The sequence below is a fragment of the Suricata suricatta genome, chromosome 10, assembly GCF_006229205.1.
Source record: "Suricata suricatta isolate VVHF042 chromosome 10, meerkat_22Aug2017_6uvM2_HiC, whole genome shotgun sequence".
NCBI classification, from domain to species: Eukaryota; Metazoa; Chordata; class Mammalia; order Carnivora; family Herpestidae; genus Suricata; species Suricata suricatta.
This window is the reverse complement of record NC_043709.1, coordinates 74,267,293-74,288,280: the sequence shown is the minus strand read 5'-3', so window position 1 is coordinate 74,288,280 and position 20,988 is coordinate 74,267,293. Positions and strand designations below refer to the sequence as shown.

Sequence of the window (20,988 nt, the reverse complement as noted above, 5' to 3'; positions counted from 1 at the left end):
TTTGCAGAGTGGACAGAGTGTGCATAAGACACTGATGATACCCCTTAGTAAATATCTACTGAATATTTTTGGATGAATGAACAATCAATCAAGATACATGCTAGAATAACATGAGTAACCAAGAAATACAGAGATGCTTCTTGGATCATTTGGCTGCTGGAAGGCTGATGGGGTCACTTATCTAGGAACTTGAAAAGGAAGATGAGAACTTGGAAAATATTCCAGTTTCCAGTAATGCTATTAACTTATGAACCAATCAAAATGCTATTAAGTCATAGAGACGAATAAGACTTGAAAGCATAAGATATTTGTCAGCTACTGTCAGATCCGACTAAAAGGGAGTCTCAATGGCAGACTGGAACTGGCATAGCCTAAAAAGGTGACAAAACGAAGTGTTAAAGTTAAATCCATTGTGTGTGTGTGTGTGTGTGTGTGTGTGTGTGTGTGTGTGTGTGGTTTGATTTTGCTACATTTCAGTGGAAAGTTAAGATTTGGGCAGAATAATCTGATTTATGATAATGTGCTCTCAATCTCTGTGTCCAAGTGAGCTGCATAATGAACTCAGCAATTTCCTCCTCTTTCCATATAAAGGTAATTTCTAGTATGATGAAGGAATTAATGTAGATGAGAAGTTTTGAGAACCAAGTATAATCAAGTTTTCTGCAAGGAATTCATCTCAAGGCCAAAGAGATTAAAATCATGATTCTAGTCATTCACAATAATCACTTACAATTTTAGATTTCCGGGTAGAATGAGCAGGAAGATGCCCTTATTCTTCAATCTCCAAACTATCCGTCCTCAGCAGGCTTTGTAACTAACATCTTTGATTGTAAAAAACTATATCACCTTGGCTTTAATGCTTAAAATGTGAAACCATCAATCTGGATAAATTTGAATTCCAACTTTCACCAGCTGCATGACTTTAGGCAAAATGATAAATCTCTCTGGGATGAGTTAACTCACAAGTAATGGGAATAATTAATAATACTTACTTCATGCAGGTTGGCAGAATTAGCAGGAAGGGTGCCTGGCATAGTGGCCAAATTGCAAGTCCTCAAAAATAAATCTTTCTTCCTTCCCCAGCCACTCATATAAACAAGGAAATTAAAAGAGACAGATGAAATGATATCCAAGTTCTAGCAAAACTATGAACTTGTATTCTACTTTTTCTCTTAGAAAATATGAGAGATATATAATTCAATCTTGATTTTTTTTTTAAGATTGGGGGACAAAGTGTCCTTATGTAGGGTACACTTTATCAACTAAAAAAGCTTAATGATTCTGAGTAGTAAGCTGATTGATGTACATACTACTGTTAATATTTTTTAAATGTTTTGTAAAAAAATAAAAATGTTTTGTAAATTAATTAACATTTTTACCCTAAACCTTCTGAGTGTCATTAAGGCTTTATTAAATATTGTATTTGGCCACTGTTGCCAGTGATGACAGTAGTGATAATCAAGTAATCAAGAGATAATTTTAAAGCAATTTTTTAAAATAAATATATGTATTTTTTGTTTTTATTTAAAATTTTAAAATATTTATTATTGAGAGACAGAGAGAAACAGAGCATGAGCATGAGAGGGGCAGAGAGAGGGGGGAGGCAGAGAATCTGAAGCAGGCAGCACAGAGCCCAATGTGGGGCTCAAACTCACAAACTATGAGATCATGACCTGAACCGATATTGGACGCTTAACCAACTGAGCAACCCAGATGCCCCTCTTATAAATATTTTTAAAAGTAGCATAGGGGATAATTATTTCAGCTAAATACCCATACTAGGTAAGTTTAAGTTAACATATATTCGTATTACATGGAAATCATAAAAATTAAAATGACCCTAAATGCCATTGCTCAGAAAAACTATGAGGCATACATTGTTTATAAATTTTAAAGAGCACAGAAAAGCGTAAGGAGGTGGAAAAGTCACCTCCATCCATCCTCCTTATTCTAAAGTTTCTTATCCCCAAAGTAACAATTATTCTTACTTGTTTCTCTAGAAATGTATTTCAGAAAGAGGTGGATTTATTTACTGATACAATTCTTTTCTATTTCACAAAAGATATACCGAATATTCTTTCAATCCTAGTGGCAAACACAATCCATGCACAGTGTTTTAATTTCATAGATTTCTAAGCCTACAAAGTATGTCATGTCAGAAAGCATAGATAACACTTAGATTTAGAGAGGCAGAAAGGGAAGACTAGGAAGTTAGGAAACTGCACTCACCACCCCAAACCACTGATTTTACTCTGCCCTAGAGGAAAACTAGTCGTTACTTCTGAGAACCAGAGAAAAACTAGTACCATCATGTTGTCATTCATCTTAAGGATTGATGACCATCCTTAGTAGAAAAAATGACTCTTCACAAGAATCTACTTTTCCTTTACGGTTAACACAACTTGAAATACGTTTCACAAATTATTTTGATTTAAGTAATCTTTTACTGATTTTTCTATGTGGAGTTAAAATATATCTCCATGAAAAGGCCTTTCATTTTCCTCCTTTTGTGTACACTCTTTAGTGTGCTCATGATATTCACCAAAACTCTTGTGGTGCTTACCACACCCCGCCAATATGAGCTTGGCCTATGTGGGTTCAAATAACATTTTCCAGTGGTTCCATGTGGACGATGTACTTCCTGAATAATCGTAGACTAAACATTAGTCTATGTTATTCAGTTTTGATGGTGAACTTCAGATGATTTCATGACAGACATTGCAAGTGGCTGCTTTCTCGATATTTATTGGTTGAATTAAACTACACTGAGACTGCAAGTAGCAACTATCAAGCAATGATATTTCAAGGGAAAGAGTTAAATAATAGTCTGTAGTTACATTATTTTACTGAGACCTTAAATCCTACTAAAACCCTTTCATGGTACTGGTCCGTCTGTCTCTTTTGTGCTCAGGTTCTCTCATCCTTACTTCCTCTTCTACCCTTTTCCCTTTTTAAAATGTTTATTTATTTATTTATTTAAATTTTTAATGTTTCTTCATTTTGAGAAAGAGCACATGTGTGCATGAGCGAGTGGGGAAGAGGCAGAGCCAGGGAGAGAATCTCAAGTGGACTCAGCATGAAGCCTGACTCGGGGCTCAATCTCATGAACTGTGGGATCATGACCTGAGCAAAAATCAAGAGCTGGACCTTAACCACCTGAGCCACTTTTCTCTCTTACAAAATCACACACACACACACACACACACACACACACACACACACACGCATGGTTTTATATATTTGATCTTTTCTTACCGGGATGAGGACGTAGGTTCAGTAATTTGTCTTTGCACACGTGCATGTTTAATTAAATGTTCTTTTAAAGCATTTTGGACTTCCGCTGGGATATCAGGGGAAGTGTGGCTGATTTTTATAGCAGGCTCAACAGCTTTTAGAGCTGGCTTTTCATTTTCTTTAACTTCTTTTTTCTCTTCAGTCTCAAAGACTTCAGTAGGAGCACTTGAAATGCTCTGTGGAAGGGTACTGACATTGGAAGTCACAGGTTTGCTTTTCCAGCAAGGCCAGCACAACTTCCAGAAGACAAACAGCGAGACAACCAACAAGGCCAGGCCACAGAAGCTGACAACCACCGCTAACAAGCTGACTGAAATATCTGGAAAAAAATTACAATGTGAAGAAATATTAATCCACTGATAGTGTACCTAAAAGAGTAGAAACGAGATAATTTATGTTATGGTTATTATCAATAGCGTTCTTTTTTAGAGTTTCAAAATTAACTTTTAAGTTATCTTTGTAGGGAGGGAAGATTAATAATTACTCCTGAAAATTTTCAAAGGAGATATATGAAAAATCCCAATTGGATATAGAAAAGGATGATACATGCATATTACTTCCAAGAACACTACAAAGGGTCCAAGAGTTTGCAGATGAAAGGTGGCAACTTATAACATGTCATGAAACTTAAGAAACTTGGAAAATGCACACAATAAGTAAGGTTTCTGCTTGTTTCATCTTTTATCAAAAGATGTAAACTCACTTTCTAAGCAGGGAATCATGTAAAATATTTGTATAAATCACTTTCTGTAGTATAAATAAGGATTACTAACAGAGAAGAGGTACACTAATAGCTATATTTTTAACCTCCCTAGGTTCTTTTTGATAACCTTGTATGTTCCTACTTTCTCATGTCCCAAATTAATGATGTGTTATCTAAGTATCCCTAAAATATCCTTATTTCAAAACCACAAAATTAACATATGCTTATTATGTAAAATGATCCAAAGAAATATAGTAAAAAAAAAAGTTAGTAGGATTGAGTAAATAAATGAATGGGAGGAAAGAAACAAATCTCCTGTGCAGAAGAATTCCAAGCAACATACATAGAAACTCTGCTCTGAAGAAGGCGGACCACAGCTCCCCACTCCTCGAGTGTGGGCTGCACATATCAACTTCCTTCCAAAGAAGACAGTACGGAAAGGGGTAAAAAAGGTCAACTTTAGTGGAGACACCTCACCAGGTGATCAAGGTGACTATTGACAATAATGAATCATGTTGATAGTATGAACCCTCAATCTGATGTGATGAAAATGACACTCTTCCTTTTGGTCTTCTTCCCCAAACCCATAACCCAAGACTAATCATTAGAAATCTGTAAGACAAATTCCAGTAGGAGGGCATTCCTCAAAGTATCTGACCAGCACTCTTCAAACCTGCCAAGGTGGTCAAATAAAAAGACAGTCTGGAAAACTATTATAGCCAAGAGAAGACTATGAAGGCGTGATAACCAAATGTAATGTGGTATCCTAAATGGAGTCCTGGGATAGGAAAAGGATACTGGGTAAAAACTAAAGAAATGTGAATAAAGTATGGGCTTTAGCAGTGTATCAATACTGCTTCATTAATTAAACAAACATGCCATATTAATGTAAAATATTAATAACACGAGAAACTGGGTGTGGGATATATGGGAACTCTGTACTATCTTCCCGATTTTTATGTAAATCTAAAGCTGCTCTAAAGTCTCTTTTTTAAAAAGTTGATGATAACCCCATATCCAATTCCATTTTCAACTTCCTAAGATAATCGATATTGTCAATCTGGTGTTATAGCACCCTTAGGAACTGAACATATTTCCTGTAGAGGGAAATTTGTCTAGATGTAAATAATCTTGTAATTTTCTAAGTTTGCTTATCTTCAATATAAATTTGAATCCAATTTCTTTTGTTTAAAATAAAAATGGTAGGAGTATGTTATAGGCTAAATTATATCTGTCCCTTAATCCTTTCCATTTTCTTATACTGAAATCGTAACCTCCTAGAAGCAACCACTGATCCCAGTTTGGTGTGTATCTGTCTGGCCTAAGCACTAATAAAGATATCTCTTTAAAACCCATCCAAATATAGAATTGTCTATATACTTAAAAAATTATAAGTGGCTTATGAATAGTTGCTTCTTCAATTTGCTTTACTTTTTTATTCAGTGATCTTTGAGGTCTAACTTCATCTCACACAGCATTCCAAAATACTTCCCCATGATGGATATTATGGGATAGATTATACCCAGTGTTTTGCTATTACCACATAGCTGTAATGAATATCCTTACCCCTCTTCTTGTGCATATTTGTGAATGTTTCTCTAAGGTAAATATCTAGAAATAGAATTACAAGGTCATGAGTTATGCACATATTTAATTTTATTATATATTTCCAAGAGAACACCAGAGTGTCTCTAACAAAAACATCCTAAGAGTTTACCAGTTTCTACAATCTCAGAGAAAAGCTATTACACTTTAATTTTCACTGATATGATGGGGAAATGATACCTTGTTTTAATTTTCATTTTCCTGATTAGTAAGATAAAATGGTTGTGTTGAAACTCCCAATTTGTAGCTAATGGAAACCTATTCAGAAATTGAAATAATTCCAGATTTCTAATGCTACTTAATTACAAGAATAAAAATTAATTTGACATGCTGTGATAGATATTAATATTTTCCTTCATTTTCTAGTTGCCTATTAAAGCAACCATTAAATATATTTCCCATTTATATTCAATTGATGAAGAATGTGTGATCATATTTTATATTTTATAGTTTACTTCTCTACTTATTAATTTGTTCATTAGCTCCATAACTTGAGGAAAAAAGAAAAATATATAAATATACTTTCCATTAAAAAATTTTTTTAATGTTTTTTATTTGTTTTTTTAAAAAACTTTTTTTTTAAATGTTTTATTTATTTTTGTTACAGAGAGAGACAGAGCATGAGAGGAGGAGGGGCAGAGAGAGAAGGAGACACAGAATCCGAAGCAGGCTCCAGGCTCTGAGCTGGCTATCAGCACAGAGCCTGACGCGGGGCTCGAACCCACGAACGTGAGATCTGACCGGAGCCGAAGCCGGAGGCTTAACCGGCTGAGCCACCCAGGCGCCCCAAATGTTTTTTATTTGTTTTTGAGAGACAGAGAGACACAGCATTAGCAGGGGAGGGTCAGAGAGAGAGGGAGATGCAGAATCCAAAGCAGGCTCCAGGCTCTGAGCCAGCTGTCAGCACAGAGCCCGACGCTGGGCTCGAACCCACGAATCGTGAGATCATGACCTGAGCCGAAGTCGGACGCTCAACTGACTGAGCCACCCAGGCGCCCGACTTTCCATTTTTTGTAATGTTTATTTTTGTGAGAAAGAGATAATGCACTCATGTGCACAAGTGAGGGAGGAGCAGGAATGAAGGGAGATATAGAATCCAAAACAGAGTCTAGGCTCTGAGCTGTCAGCCCAAACCCATAAACCACAAGATCATGATCTGAGCCAAAGTTGGACGCTTAACTGACTGAGCCACCCAAGTGCCCCTTGCTTCCTAATTATTTTAAATGGAGGAATTTTACTACAATTATGGATTCATCATCTTTATGTATTTTCAGCTCCATTTACATTATATTTTTCCAGATATTTTAACTCTTTAACTTCTTCAAGCCAACTGGAGCCAAAAGCCAAGATATATGGAAACTGCAGGGCAATATGAGGTAGAAGAAAGGATGGAATTAGTTTTCAGTCCATAACTAAAAATGCCTCCCTTACTTAAGGGCATTAGAAAACTTTTACTCTACCCACAAAAATGTGATGACATTCTTTTATGCCATTTTTCCTACATGTTAGGATTTGGCATTCATAAGGTGGTTCTCATTTTAGGAAAAAGCCTTGTGGAAATCTCTGACCCTAATTCCATTTTTCCTACTACTGACAATTTTCTTCCTAATTTCAGTATCTTGTTCTACCATTTAGAGGACCATAAAATATTTTACCCAAACTTAATTACTTGTGAAAGTGAAAAATCGTGTTATCAATAATGCGAGGGTAGCAGGAAGAAACCAGGTCATGTCCTGGCAATTGAGATGTATGGTCACCTTACCTCTCTTAGCCTAACACTCTTCCAGGTCACCTCTTAGCCATCTGGGACAAATCCAAACTTTGTAAGGCATTCCACAGGACCTTTGGGATCTGACCCCTGGGTACTGGTCGGCTTTATGCTTCTGTCACTTTCCCACCTGTACTTCTCCCCCTGACCACTCATCACTTTCTCACGATTTTGTTCAGGCTGTTGCGTGTAGTTCCAGTGCATTTATCTATCTCTATTTAGCTCCCTGCCAAATTTGTATTCAACAATCAGATCCAAATAGTACCTCTTTCTTGACACTCCCTGCCTCTTCCTTTCTTAAGGGCTTTGAAAGCACACCTACCACTATAACAATGCTATCATAATAACTGATTGACTTATAATCCTTTAACCAAAACTCCTGGGACATAATGGGCTTCAAAAATTATTATTTTTGTTTACTATTAGAAAGGCAATATGGTACACATTATCTGGGAAAACACTGAGTAACCAAACACATCAATATATCTAAAATGAAATGTATGAATAAGTCACAGTGAGTGGGATCACTGAAGATTATAAGTAGCTTAATGCCAATTCAGGTAGGGTGTTGATACCAAAATGCTACAATTTACAAAAAATTTTCACTTTTTGGTGTTTTGAGGTTTTGTATTGTGGATAAGAGATTGTGGATCTGTATTTATTTTGCTTCTCCAAATGTTCCCAACCTAGAAATACACTCAGTCCTTGATCCTTCAGAGCAGAAACCAAATTTATTCACCTATTTTAGTGTATAGTATTTACCACATGGTCAAAAAATGTTTATGGAGCTATTGAATACACATTTTGGGAATTATCTGAAAAGTAACTTAATATGGATTTCAAGGTAGCTAGATGACTAAAACTTGAGTGATTTAGAAGGAATGCGCAGAAATCCTTCTACCCAGAAGATAATATAATATGGTTTGTACCCTGGTACAGTTTATATCTGGGTTCAAATGTCAACTCTACCACAGGGACATTGGGCAAGTAGTTTACGTTTCAAGAGCCTCAGAAAAATACAAGTACTTATATTTATTTCATAGGATGTTGTGAGGTTTAAATAAATGTATATAAAGTATTTAGCATTGTAATTTGCATAGTAAGTGCAGTGATGGGTTGCTATCTTTATTTTTTTTAAAACAAGAGTACTTAGGAGAAAAGAGGCATAGGTGTGAATTGAGTATGGACTGAATGGTGATTCACAGATTAGTAAGAATAGGAGAGACTTATCTGATGACAACTGGTACTAAAAGGAGTGAATTTGTTTAAAATGAACACCAACATTTCTAAGTAAATATTAATGTTTAAGGAAGCTAACAAATAACATTTCATTTTCCTATCCATGTGTGCTCAGAACAACTGAGAGACGGACACATGTTCAAACAGGTAGCAATTAATATACTAGGAGCTATCAGCTTAGGCCTATCAGAAAATGGACTTGCTAATATGCCACACTGAATTGAATTAGACTTGTCTATACAGTTCACAAGCCTGGTTGGACCACCGCAGGCATTTCCCATGAGGATTAGACCCTGTAAAATTTACTACATGGAGGAGTAAAGAATATTTGTTTCCTGAGGATATGAAGCTTATACCTCAAAGAAGGGGGAAACTGGTAAGTCATTTCTCAGAGATGGGGGTGGGCCAAGATACCTATCTTGTAGTGCCTTTCACTGAAAACCAGAGCAAAGGGGAAAAGATATTTCCTCTCAACAGCAAAAAGTGAAAGAAGTTGGAGTAATTAGAATTTTATCCTGAAATAATAATAATAAATTTATAAAAATAAGCTTATTGTATCTTATATATGTTTACATTGCTTGCTATTGTAATTATGACTAATCAGTAAAAGTGTTAAAAACAAACGGTTTAATACTTAGATCTTTATGACATAAATTTTTTTAACAAAATTTGTTTAGCAAAATAAAAGTATCTGACTACCAAAAGATTAAGGAAGAATCTGGGAGAACTTATAAAGTCATTAAAATGTTTTAAATGATTTTTCTTATGATTGTGACTTAACATTTAACTATGGCATGAAAAATGTTAAGAGTCTGGACTTAGTTCATAGAAAAATAAGTGTTTTTTATTTATTTTTGAGAGACAGAGTGAGACAGGGTGAGCAGAGGAGGGTCAGAGAGAGGGATGTACAGATTTTTTTTTTCTTTTTATGTTTTCTATTTGAGAGACAGTGAGGCAGCATGATCAGGGGAGGGTCAGAGAGAGAGGGAGGTACAGTTTTTTTTTTTAATTTCTTTTTAACAGAAACATTTTTAAATAAAGATATTGAAATGGCTAGATATACATTTCAGAAATAACACTCTGGCTAGGGAGAAGATAAGAGTGGTGGTCAGACTAGAAGAAGAGAAACTAGTTAACAGATTATAATAGTCATTCCCTGAAGGATTATAGTGGTTCTGAAGGAGGGTGTCTGAAATGAGGAGAAAAGCAGATTGAGGAAGTAATTGGGACGTTGAAGCTGCAGTTGAGTGTGAAGACTGGAGGATAAGAATGTGAGTTGGTGGGAGACAAACAGGATGATGAAGTAAGGAAGACCACGTCTTCAGCTTTGGTGGTACTGAGTTTGAAGTATGTATGTGTGGTCATGCAAATAGAAAGTTTGAGGAAGCTGCTGGTCATGCATGACTGCAACTAAGGATGAAGTTAAAGGACCTCCTTAAATAGTCAGACTCTGAATCCATGAGAGAGAAGACAAAATTTGATAGAAACCTGAGTACATCAATATTTAAAGAAAAAGAACTTGAAGGAACAGAGAGGCTGTGTGCATAGAAACCTAAGAAACAGAAGTATGGGGAAAAACCAGGTCAATGTGTTTTCATACATAAATCTGAGAGAGGAGGAGCGAGCGAGAGCATGAGCAGCGGGGAGAGGCAAAGGGACAGGGACAGAGAATTGTAAGTAGGCCTTATGCTCAGCCTGGAGCCCGAATGGGGCATCATCTTAAAACTGTCAGATCTTGAGCCAAAATCAAGAGTCAGACACTTAACTGACTCAGCCACCAAGATGCCCCTGGAGAATATTTTAAGAAGTAATCAACAGTGTAAAAACTTTAACGTAAGTTCAATTAGAACAAGTAGCTACTAACATTTACAGGTAGGTTTTAGTGAATTCAATGAGGTTAGTGAAGCAGAGGCTCCAATAAGTAGATTAATGTGGTTAAATAAATGAATAGGAAGCAGTGGATTCTATGAGAATAGGTAATTCCTTCAGGAAACTGGATGTAGGAAAGCAGGAGAGAGAAAGCAGTAACTAGAGTAGCATGTGGAGGTGATGGAGGTGTTTTATGAGGATGTGCAATACTCAAGCATGTTTTAAAACTTAAGGGAAGGAATCAGTAGACAAGAGGACATAGAAGGTGAAGCAGAATGAATAATTAAATGGTGAAGTCCCATAAATGGGGACACTGGATCTGGGGTCTGAAGCAAAGCTGAAAGGATTGCTTCACCTTTTCCTTTATAAGTAAACGAGGATGATTCTGGAATCAGTGAAGTTTTTAGGTCTTTGGGCAGGAAGTCAAGTGAATTCTTATTTATAACTAGTATTTTCTCTCTAAAGTAGGAGTTATGGTCAACTGCCAGTTACTTTGGCATATTTGGGAATAGCCTGGAATATTTAGATATAGTGCGGGAAGTTTGAAAATAGGAATTGTAGAGAACAGGAGAAAATTGAATAGGAAAACATGGGATTTAATGTTTAGAATTCAGGGTTCTTTTGAAATTGGAAGCTAATAGAGTGATACTAGTCTACCTGGTTTTTAAACCTACTAAATATTTAGTTGCTCCAGTGTAGGGATAGAGAAGCAGATGAATTTATCCATGAGTGACGTCTCCCTTCCCCACAGCACAGGAAGATTTAATATACTTCAACGGAGAAAGTGACTGCAATGATGAAATTATGCACCATTAAGTATGGTGCCATATCTGTCGACAGAATTCACAGAGAAGTAGAAGGGTGAAAGGACTGGAGTTTCCAAGTGAGAAGGATGAAGGCAGGGGAACTTGTGGTTGGGGCCTGGGGAGGTTAGGTAAAGAACACTGGAGGAGAGGGGACAACCACTGGGAGGCCGGTGTGATGCATATGAATGGCGTTGCTTGCCTTCTCAGCAGGCCTTTGAAGTTACCCGTGCAATGGGCAAACTTGATGGGTAGGATCTATCTCAAATTTGATTCAATGCCTCTCTCTGTATAGTTAAGCAGAATCCATTATGTGACATTCATCTTATTATATTTTGGTATGACCACGAGTTCATTAAATTTACAGAGATTAGATTAGGTGCCCAGATAATCAGGTTTAAAATTGCTCAAACTCTGGTTTGATTACATATATATGCATAACCATTGCTTTACCACTGTCGACTTATCTGTTGAAATATCTCTGACTCGCTTTTGCTACAAAGCTCTTATTCTTTGTGTCTTAGTATCTCAAAATAAAGTGACCCAGTTCTGAGAAAAGACAACTCTCATCAGAAAAGGGTAAGCCAAAAAATGCTAATTCCTCACAAACTTTGAGTAAAGCAAAACTTTGCTAAAGTCTGTATAACCAGACCATAATATTTGCATGGTCCTATTCACTGAGGCTTGTAAAAAGTGTTAGGTCTAATTGTCTGCTACCTATGCAGATGTACATGATCATACAGAAAAGCACAGACCAATTGGTGTGCTCTCCATTCCCATCACCACCACCTTAACTGATATTCTTATCTGTGGCTTCTGTATCATTTAAAATTTTTTTTAAATTCTAGTTCTTTAATTTTCAAAATGTACAAAAATGTGATTTTTGTAATTAATAAAAACTTATAATTTAGTTCAATGATATTTCAAGTGTTGTTTCTTTGGTTTCTTCTCATTATTGCCTGAATATAGACCATATTTATGGCATCATTCCATTCCATAGGGAAAGAAAGGGAATAAAATCCAAATCAGCAATGCTTTTTTTTAAGTTTATTTATTTTCAGAGAGGGAGAAAGCATGAGTGCAGAAGAACAGAGTAATAGGGAGAGCGAGAGAGAACCCCAAGTGGGCTCCACATGCACAGAACCCAATGTGGGGCTTGAACCCGTGAACTATGAGACCTGAGCTGAAGTCTGATGCTTTACTGACTAGGCAACCCAGGTGCCCCAAATCAACAAAAAAAGATGAGGAAAACTGTTTCTAAGGTAAAAGTTTGGAATTATCTTTTAAGTTAACCTTTTTATTCTATTCAGATGGTATTATGATTAACCCTTAAACAACAAGGCGCTTAGAGGCACCAACCCCTAATCAGTTGAAACTGCCGTATAACTTTTGACTCCCTCAAAACTTATTAATAGCCTACTGTTGACCAGAAGCCTTGCCAATAACATAAATACTTGATTACCACATATTTTGTCATATTATATACTGTCTTCTTACAATAAAGTTAGAAAAAACAAAGTATTATTAAGTACATTATAAAAAAGAGAAAATACATTTAGAGTACTGTACTATAAAAAATTTGCATCTAAGTAGATCCACACCGTTGAATCCTGTGTTGTTCAAGGGTCAACTCTGCTATTATGAGAGCATAAGTCTGATTTCTATAACAAGAGGCTAAATTAACAGTGACTTAAACAAAGTAGAAGTTTATTTCTCTCTCTTATAATTAACTATTCCAGCATAAGCACGCCAGGGTATACACATCAGGTTCAAGTTGTCTATAGAGTCCTCGTTTTTTTATATTTGTGCTTTGCTATTCAAAGGTTTTTGCCTTCTCCTTAATGTCCGAGACGGCAAGCTACATGCCCATGTTCCAGGCAGCTGGGTGGCAGAATACCAAGGGGAAAGGCAAGGTGAAAGTTTGTCCTTTAATTTTAAGGGCACAGCCTAGAAATAGTACGCATCACTGCCACTAACATTCTGATGGTCAGATTTAGTCATGTGGCTGCAGCAAACCATAAAGAAAGCTGAGAAATGTTGTCATTTTTAAACTTAAAAAAAAAGAAATTACTTTAATGCTGCTACATACCTAAATAAAAATAAAGGATTCTGATACTGTGAAATAAAAGGGGGGAAATGAATGAATACTTGGAAACACCTAGCAGTCTCTTCACCTATAAATCCAATACATAATCAATCAACATTATCCTTTAAACAAAGGCTCTTATAATTTCCATTTTAACAGTACTGATTTGCCTTTTTCTTGAATTTCAGTAAATGATAAAAAAGTTATATTAATTCTATATTTAATTGATTATAATATGTATATTTTAAAATATTTGCATTTTCTGAAATCAGAATATATTTTAGTCAATGGCTTATTACCATCACTAATAGCCAGGAAGTACGTATATCATAATTTTTCTCTGTGTATATGCAAGAGCAAAGGCATCAATATAGAGAGCCAGAGAATGAGTTCATGTGGCTTGAAGGAAAAAAATGGAGAAAACAGTAAAGCCTAGCACTAAACCTTACAAGACAAACTTTTTTGAGGGGTAGGTAGAGAAGGGAGTGAGTCTGTAAGTTTGCCAACACTGCTAACTTTGCACATAATTGTACAGGTAGCTTAGAGCACAACACCAAGTAGCCTTTATATCTTTTAGGAATTGTTTTAAGGAAAAAAATTAACCATTAACACCCTTAACAGCATTCTTGATGGCATAGAGTCCAGTAATGAGTGGGAAAACAATGGTATCACCAATTCTGAAAGATCAAAAAGCCATTCAGAAGAATCATGCTCAATTTTAAACTTATTTTAACCCATTTATGTCTTTTATTTTACTTTTTATGTTTGTCTAAGAGTGACATATGATTTTAACAATTTATGTCTGTTTTAAAAAAAGTCTTTACATAAGTGTGAAATATAAATTCTATGTGATAAAGTATCAAGTTATAATTTAATTAGCAACATTTCTTTTTCTTTTTGGTACCATATAAAATAATGTTGCATCTTATAATCGATAGCATCTTAGATTCAATCAAATAGTGTATTCAGTCTGGGATAAAAGTATCCAAACTTATAAAAATCTTTATATATGTTCATAATTGAGTAAATAATTTATAATCTATGATTATCTATAATTCTACATTTACAGTAACTTGAACTATGCACAGCATTTAATTAATGGTATAAGTACATTTTATTATTTTGAAGTTTATTTATTTTGAGAGAGAGAGAGAGAGAGAGAGTGTGTACATGTGTGCACATGCATCAGTGAGAGAGGCAGAGAGAGGATCCCAAACAGGCTTTGCCCTGCTAGTGCAGAGCCTGATACAGGACTCATGGTTTGTGAGATCGTGACCTAAGCTGAAATTAAGGGTGAGACACTTAACTGACAGAGCCACCCAGGCCCCTAGTACAAGTACATCTTAATGTCTTGCCCCATGGCTTTTACCTGAGTGTTCAATAAATATTTGTTGAATAAAAGCATAATGCTAAAGCCACCTCACAGATACAGTAACAACTCATATTGTAACATATTAGAAATGATAATAAGCTTAATACTGTTTTGTCCATTATTCCTATAAATCTATGACTATTGAAACAGAATTAAAGGAATAATAAAAACTGTAAACTGGTATCCTCATTGTTTAATTAAAATAATTCTGCAGTATGAACATATTGTCATTTACAAGGTTTTTTAAATTGACTGTAATGTTCTTTATTCAATAATAGAATGTTAAACAGTAGATCATAACACACTTCAGGACCCACCTAGATGAAAAAAAAGTATCAGTCCTTCCCACCTTCATCATTCCACCCTTCTAGCTCTGAGGCATCACAACACAACTTTATGGTTTTATGTATATATATATACAGTATTTGTATATGTGTGTGTATATATATGTGTGTGTATATAAATATGTGTGTATAGGTATATAGCTTTATTTTCTGACAGTCCACCTAAGCCATGTTGATGTCAGCTTTTTTCAACGGTCCTTTAGGATATTTAAAGTGATAAGGAAAAAGAAAACTATTATACAATAACAAGAAGCCATCCCTTCAGTCAGGTATTATTTCTAAGCTTGGCCAGTGCTGGATATTCCATCAACAGAGGAAGTCAGTATTGTGCAAATGAGAAACAAGCAACATAATTTATTGACCTTTAATAATTATACTTCCTATTAGGAGGTCTAGTTTTCTTTGACATCATAGCACTGAATTTTAATAATGATATATATTGATTACTAAACTTACATATTCAAAATATGGTAGGAAAATTAAGCAAAAATAGGTTTTAATGTATTATTTTTCTAATTACAAAGAAACAAAACTAATTTAACTAGAAATTTAAAATCTGTTTTCATTATAAGCTTATTTACAGACCTATAGAAGGAGCTATATTTTTAATTATATTAGCTTAAAGTTGTGCATTTCAAACACTCTATAAAATCCTTTACATGATTTTACTGTTCAAATAAATCAATTATATTTAGCTAAGCATTCATGAATTAACACTCATGTACACTTAATTACATGCAAGCATGTATTCAAGTAAGAAAAATAAAGAATGCTGTGTCTTACCCTTGTATATCTAATAAAAAGAAATTTTGGAATTTGGGTCATAATTACACACTGAGAAATCTTATTAATACCTTCCAATTTACTAATTATAGCCAATAGTATAATGATAGTTAAGAGCCTATTTTTACAAACATTTGTTCCAGTGCCCCATGGCACCAAGGATGCCCCCAGGAAATCTTCCTATGCTTCCTTTTATTGAACCTAAGGAACCCTGGGTTTTTATCCTAGCTGTTTCATTAACTAGTTGTGATTTGAGGGGAAATTGCTAACTTACCCTGCCTTCCTTTCAACACTGCAAAATAATGACTTCTAGTTCTGTTAGGCATTTGGAAAAAAGATACCGTTATCTTCCCCATGCTAGTTTCTACTTGAGCCAACAGGTTTTCTTTTACTATTATAAATTTATATTTTAAGTAGATATTCCCACTTTTCTAGGACTTCCATAAACTTAATACATTTATCACACAACACTTACAAATTTAGCCACTGGATCATCGCTCTACCTGAACACACTCTGTGGGAAGTCAACAGATATCCATATGATGTTCTGTTACTTTTTCATGAGTATTTTGCTCATATTCTAGGTTTTAAATGCCTCAAATGCTCTATTTTCTGCCATTATTATAACATAATTTGCATGCCTATCAACATACTAGATACTGGAGACACAAAGATGTATTTAATAAATAAATACAATTTAGTTTCAAAGGAACTTGGATATTATTAAATAGCACTCATCATTTTACAAATAAGGAAACACGTAGATACAAATAAATATAATTTGGTTGGATACGGGAAACACAAAGATACAAATAAATATAATTTAGTTTTAAAGGGATTTGAAAATAATTAAATAGCACTCATCATTTTACAGATAAGGAAACTGACTTCTTGAGGATGAATTTATTAATTCATTCTTTCATTGATTCGACAAATATTTGTTGAGATTCTAAAAGACTTTTCTAGGCACTGAGAATAAACAGTAAACCAACCACTGCTCTCAAAGAGCTTATATTCTACTGACTTAATATATACATCAGGAAGAACACAATTGTATTTTCAAAATATAGATAATTTTAATTGGCTTTAGAGATTCCAATAAACATTTGTGATGTTTATCTTATGCCAGAATTTTGTAAAAAAGAAATCTTGTAAATGAATATAGTTGCATCCCAAGTGACTAATTTTTTCCATAAAACGAAACTATGATTAAATTTTAAAGAAAATGGGCTTTGAATGAAATGGACAGCTATAGATCTTGTATATAAAATCATTCTTGTAAGAATCAGATTTCAGAGATTCACAGCTCACATAAAGAAGAAATATAGGGATGCCTGGGTGGCTCAGTCAGTTAAGCGTCTGACTCTTGGTTTCGGCTCAGGTCATGATCTCATGGTTGGTGAGTTTGAGCCTTTCATTGGACTGTGTGCTGGCGGTGCTGAACCTGCTTGAAATTTTCTGTCCCCCTCTCTCTGTGCCCCTCCCTGCCTCTCTCTCTCTCAAAATAAATAAACTTTAAAAAAATTAAAAAAGAAAATATAGATTTTAATTTGTCTCAGGAAAAAAAGATTAAAGCAAAAGCAATCCTGTCAATATTGTCAAAATACTGATATCTCAGAATTAAGAAAAATAGATGTTTGCTGAGACTGGCTTGGCCTTTGAGGGTAATTGTTCTTTTCCCTTTGGAGCAAATGAGACCAAGCATAATATGCACTGATGATCATGTAAAAGTGAGACTTTCTTGATCGGAGTGACATTCTTATTGGAGGGACAATGTGGAAGAAGGAAAAAAATCCTTTCCTACATCCTTCTTCATATATGGGCCTATCTGAATTCATTATGATTCAGTTACTCTTTCTCAGACCTACAAGTCTTGAGGAAAAATTTCCACTATATTTCTAAATTGTAACTCTTTATACAATCATTAGAATGTATAAAACCCAGTGTGTAGTTATACCAGAATTATAAATTAAGTAATCATTTAGTTTGTGTCTAGAGAAAAACCTACGAAACACCCTCTTTCATTTTAAGACCTTATCATAGACTTACCATCTCAGAGGAGAATCACATTGTAATTTTAAAATCTTACTTAGTGATCTCTTTTATTAGTCAGGTAACGTCAAAGAAATTCTTTGCCATTTACCCATGGATCCCCACATCTAAGAAATTGAGGAACACATGTAGAAATTTGGAAAAATATTGTTTAAATTTTTATTTTAGAATTTTTAGTCCCAAATTAAAAGTATTAAAATGCAAAATTAAAACAATGATGAATTAAATGTGTATTGAAAATATTCAAATTAAGGTTAGGTCTATACAATTGTGATGTGACGGTGTGCCTCAGTAGGTTTGATTAGCTATGGTTCATGAGTTCTACCTTTTAAGCAACATACTTTCTTTCCTAAAACTTCATAAGCATTTGGATAGGGAGTAGCATTAAAGACTGACCAAAAATGAACCCAAATGCAGTTCAAAAACTATTAAGTGTATTAGTTACTATATATCTGAATAATAACATTTTAGGGTGTTTCGTATTTTCCCTAAGTATTAAATCATATTGTGCATGAAGCATTAACTCATATTGTGCATGAAGACGAATTTAGGTGGTGACATGTCTATTGTGGGTGGTGGGATCAGTGACAAAGAGAGGGCAAACATTTGATTTTCTAAAAACTATACATGATGAAGTTTCCAGTGTACTAGTAATGTTTACATCAATAATGCCTCTAATAAACTATTCTAAAAAAGTAAATTAATTAGTGTTGGCAGATTCAGTATAAGTCTTCACAAATTTTATGAAAATACAGGATTAGTCAACCTGATTGGAGATCCTTAATGCCCATAACTGCTGATGCTTCCGCTACTGCTGTTAAAGAGATGGTGAAGGCTGCTCTTTATTGGCACTTAACACACAGGTAAGAGCTTATCTTATTTATATGTGTGATTCTTAGGTTCTTTAATGTAGAATGACTTTAATTGGGATTACTGGAATTTCTCCTCCTCTACTTCTATGTGAAGGAATCTAAAAATATACACAATCTGGAAGTCTGTAATTGCCACTGCACCCTTTGAATAACTGCCACCATATGGACAGTACTAATTAACATTCAAAGTAAATAATCACTGTACCATTCAATGTCGATGTCCTCCTACCAATAATGTGTGGATTAAAGTATTTTATTTCTAGTTGTTGCATAGACTTGCAAATGGAAAATGTAAAGTAATCTTGTGCATCTTTAGATCTCGTATACAACCTAATAGAATGTTTTCTTCTTTGTAGCCACTCAAAATATATTCATATATTAAATCAAATACTGCATCTGAATGGTATATATTTTCTCTTTAAAGGAGACGAATATCCATGTAATTGTTTTAGACTAATTTTTCCCCAATATTCCTTTCCAAGGGAACGGCCAAAAGGAATGGGAACTATGACTACCTCTTGGGTGCTTAGGACGCGTCAAAACCCTTTCCGTAAATTCATATACTGTGCTTTACCTTAAGTTTATATGGTTGTGTATTTAGAAAGATTTATAAGCTAGTAATTGTTCTCGAACTGCACAAATTCCCCTCATTACCAGCCAATCTCAGAACCTGGAGCCCACCACTTGGTGTATGATCACAGATGATCACAGCATCAACCATTAAACTGACCAAATTATAGGTCTTTAAATACTCTAATTTCTTCCACGATACCCCCTTCCCTGTCTTATCTAAATTTAGCATGTCTATCGCTAATGATGGTTCGGAAGAGTTTATCCAATATCACCACTGAGGATTTTTAAGGTCATACTATTTTGGGTATTTATCTCATGCTTAGCAACCACACACGTGACACGCATATACACAATGTTCACCCAGTTTCCTTCCACTAATAGTTGTTTGATACACTAGTCGGAATTTAACACCTACTGAACAAGTGAAAAAGACTGTTGTGTTTGTATATGCACAAAATGTCGAAGGGTCCAGCTTGGGGACAGCACCAAACATGCATCCATCACTCCGGGGTCCGGGGTCCGAGTAGCAGCATCTCTCAGGTTCTCCCCGCCCCCCGCAGACAGAAAAGAAGCGTCTCTTGGTTCCCGTTGCCACCAGTAGAGAACGTGAAAACCCTGCAGACAGTCGCTTTCAATACTGGTAGGAAAAAGCTAAACCGCATCTATCCCCGCCTCTCCTGTCCCCTTTCCTTGCTGGTGGCTGGGAGGGAGTCACTCAGTGCGCGCCGCTGGCCTCCTCCCCGGCCCGCGGGGCTGGGGGCCGTCGCGCTCCGCAGGGGGTGAGCGGGCCAGCTCTCACGCGCCGCCCCGCCCTCAACCCACGAAGCCCCGCCGCCAGGACAAAATGACTGGAAAGCACAGGGAAAGACACAAGACCTACAGAAGAGATGGCAGTCTTCCAGCCCGTGGCCGAAAACCCCGAAAGCAGTGTTTGCTGGTCTCCCAAAGCAACAAGTGACCTTCGCCAGGGACTCCCGAAACCGCGCGGCCCGCAACTCCGGAGTCCGTCTGCCCCGTGCGAACGGACAACAGGCGGCACCGACCCAACGCTGCGCAGGTGGTTAAAACCCTTTCCCCAGCGGTGACCAAACACTAGTTCGGACGCTGTTTCCCCCACCCTCCCAGAAAAAAGTGTCACCCGAAGCTTCTTTCCACGTCCAGTTTTCTGACGGTCGCTGTCCCTCGCCGTCCCACCCCATCTCCTCCCAAGTTCCTGAAGGGAGAGCGAGGATGCCCGTGCGGTGGGGTGTGTATGCGCGCACGTGTGTAGACAGAATTGATCTTTTCTACTTTATATGTGGCCGGAGCCTTAGCTGTCGCCTCAAAAAACAATCCCTGTTTGGCCCACGCTGTCACGAAACCCTCCAAAATCACAGTTAATAAGGGGCTTGGACACTGTCAAAAGCTCGACAGGTTGCAGCCGCGAGTTACCCCACCCGGGAACCTTTCTGCTCCCGGGGGCCAAGGCCACGCTGTCTGCAAGGCTGTTTCCCCCGCCCAAGCAGGGGTTCTCCGGCCCGGCCCCTTCCCCAGGCTCGCGACCCGCGACCCGCGACCCGCGAGACGGGAGGGCAGCTCGAGCCCCGCCGGCCACGCTGGGTAACGAGCTGGGCGCCGCCGCCCGC

General features: G+C 36.3%; 1 protein-coding gene across 1 annotated transcript in view; it reads right to left on the bottom strand.

Moving 5' to 3' along the window:
- The window catches only part of SYT10 (synaptotagmin 10), a 61,333-nt gene that overhangs the window by 39,863 nt on the left and 482 nt on the right, over positions 1–20,988 (bottom strand). Inside the window, exon 2 of the mRNA XM_029954800.1 lies at positions 3,256–3,613. Coding sequence (XP_029810660.1) covers positions 3,256–3,613 — 358 coding nt within the window. The remainder of the gene's footprint in view (positions 1–3,255; positions 3,614–20,988) is intronic.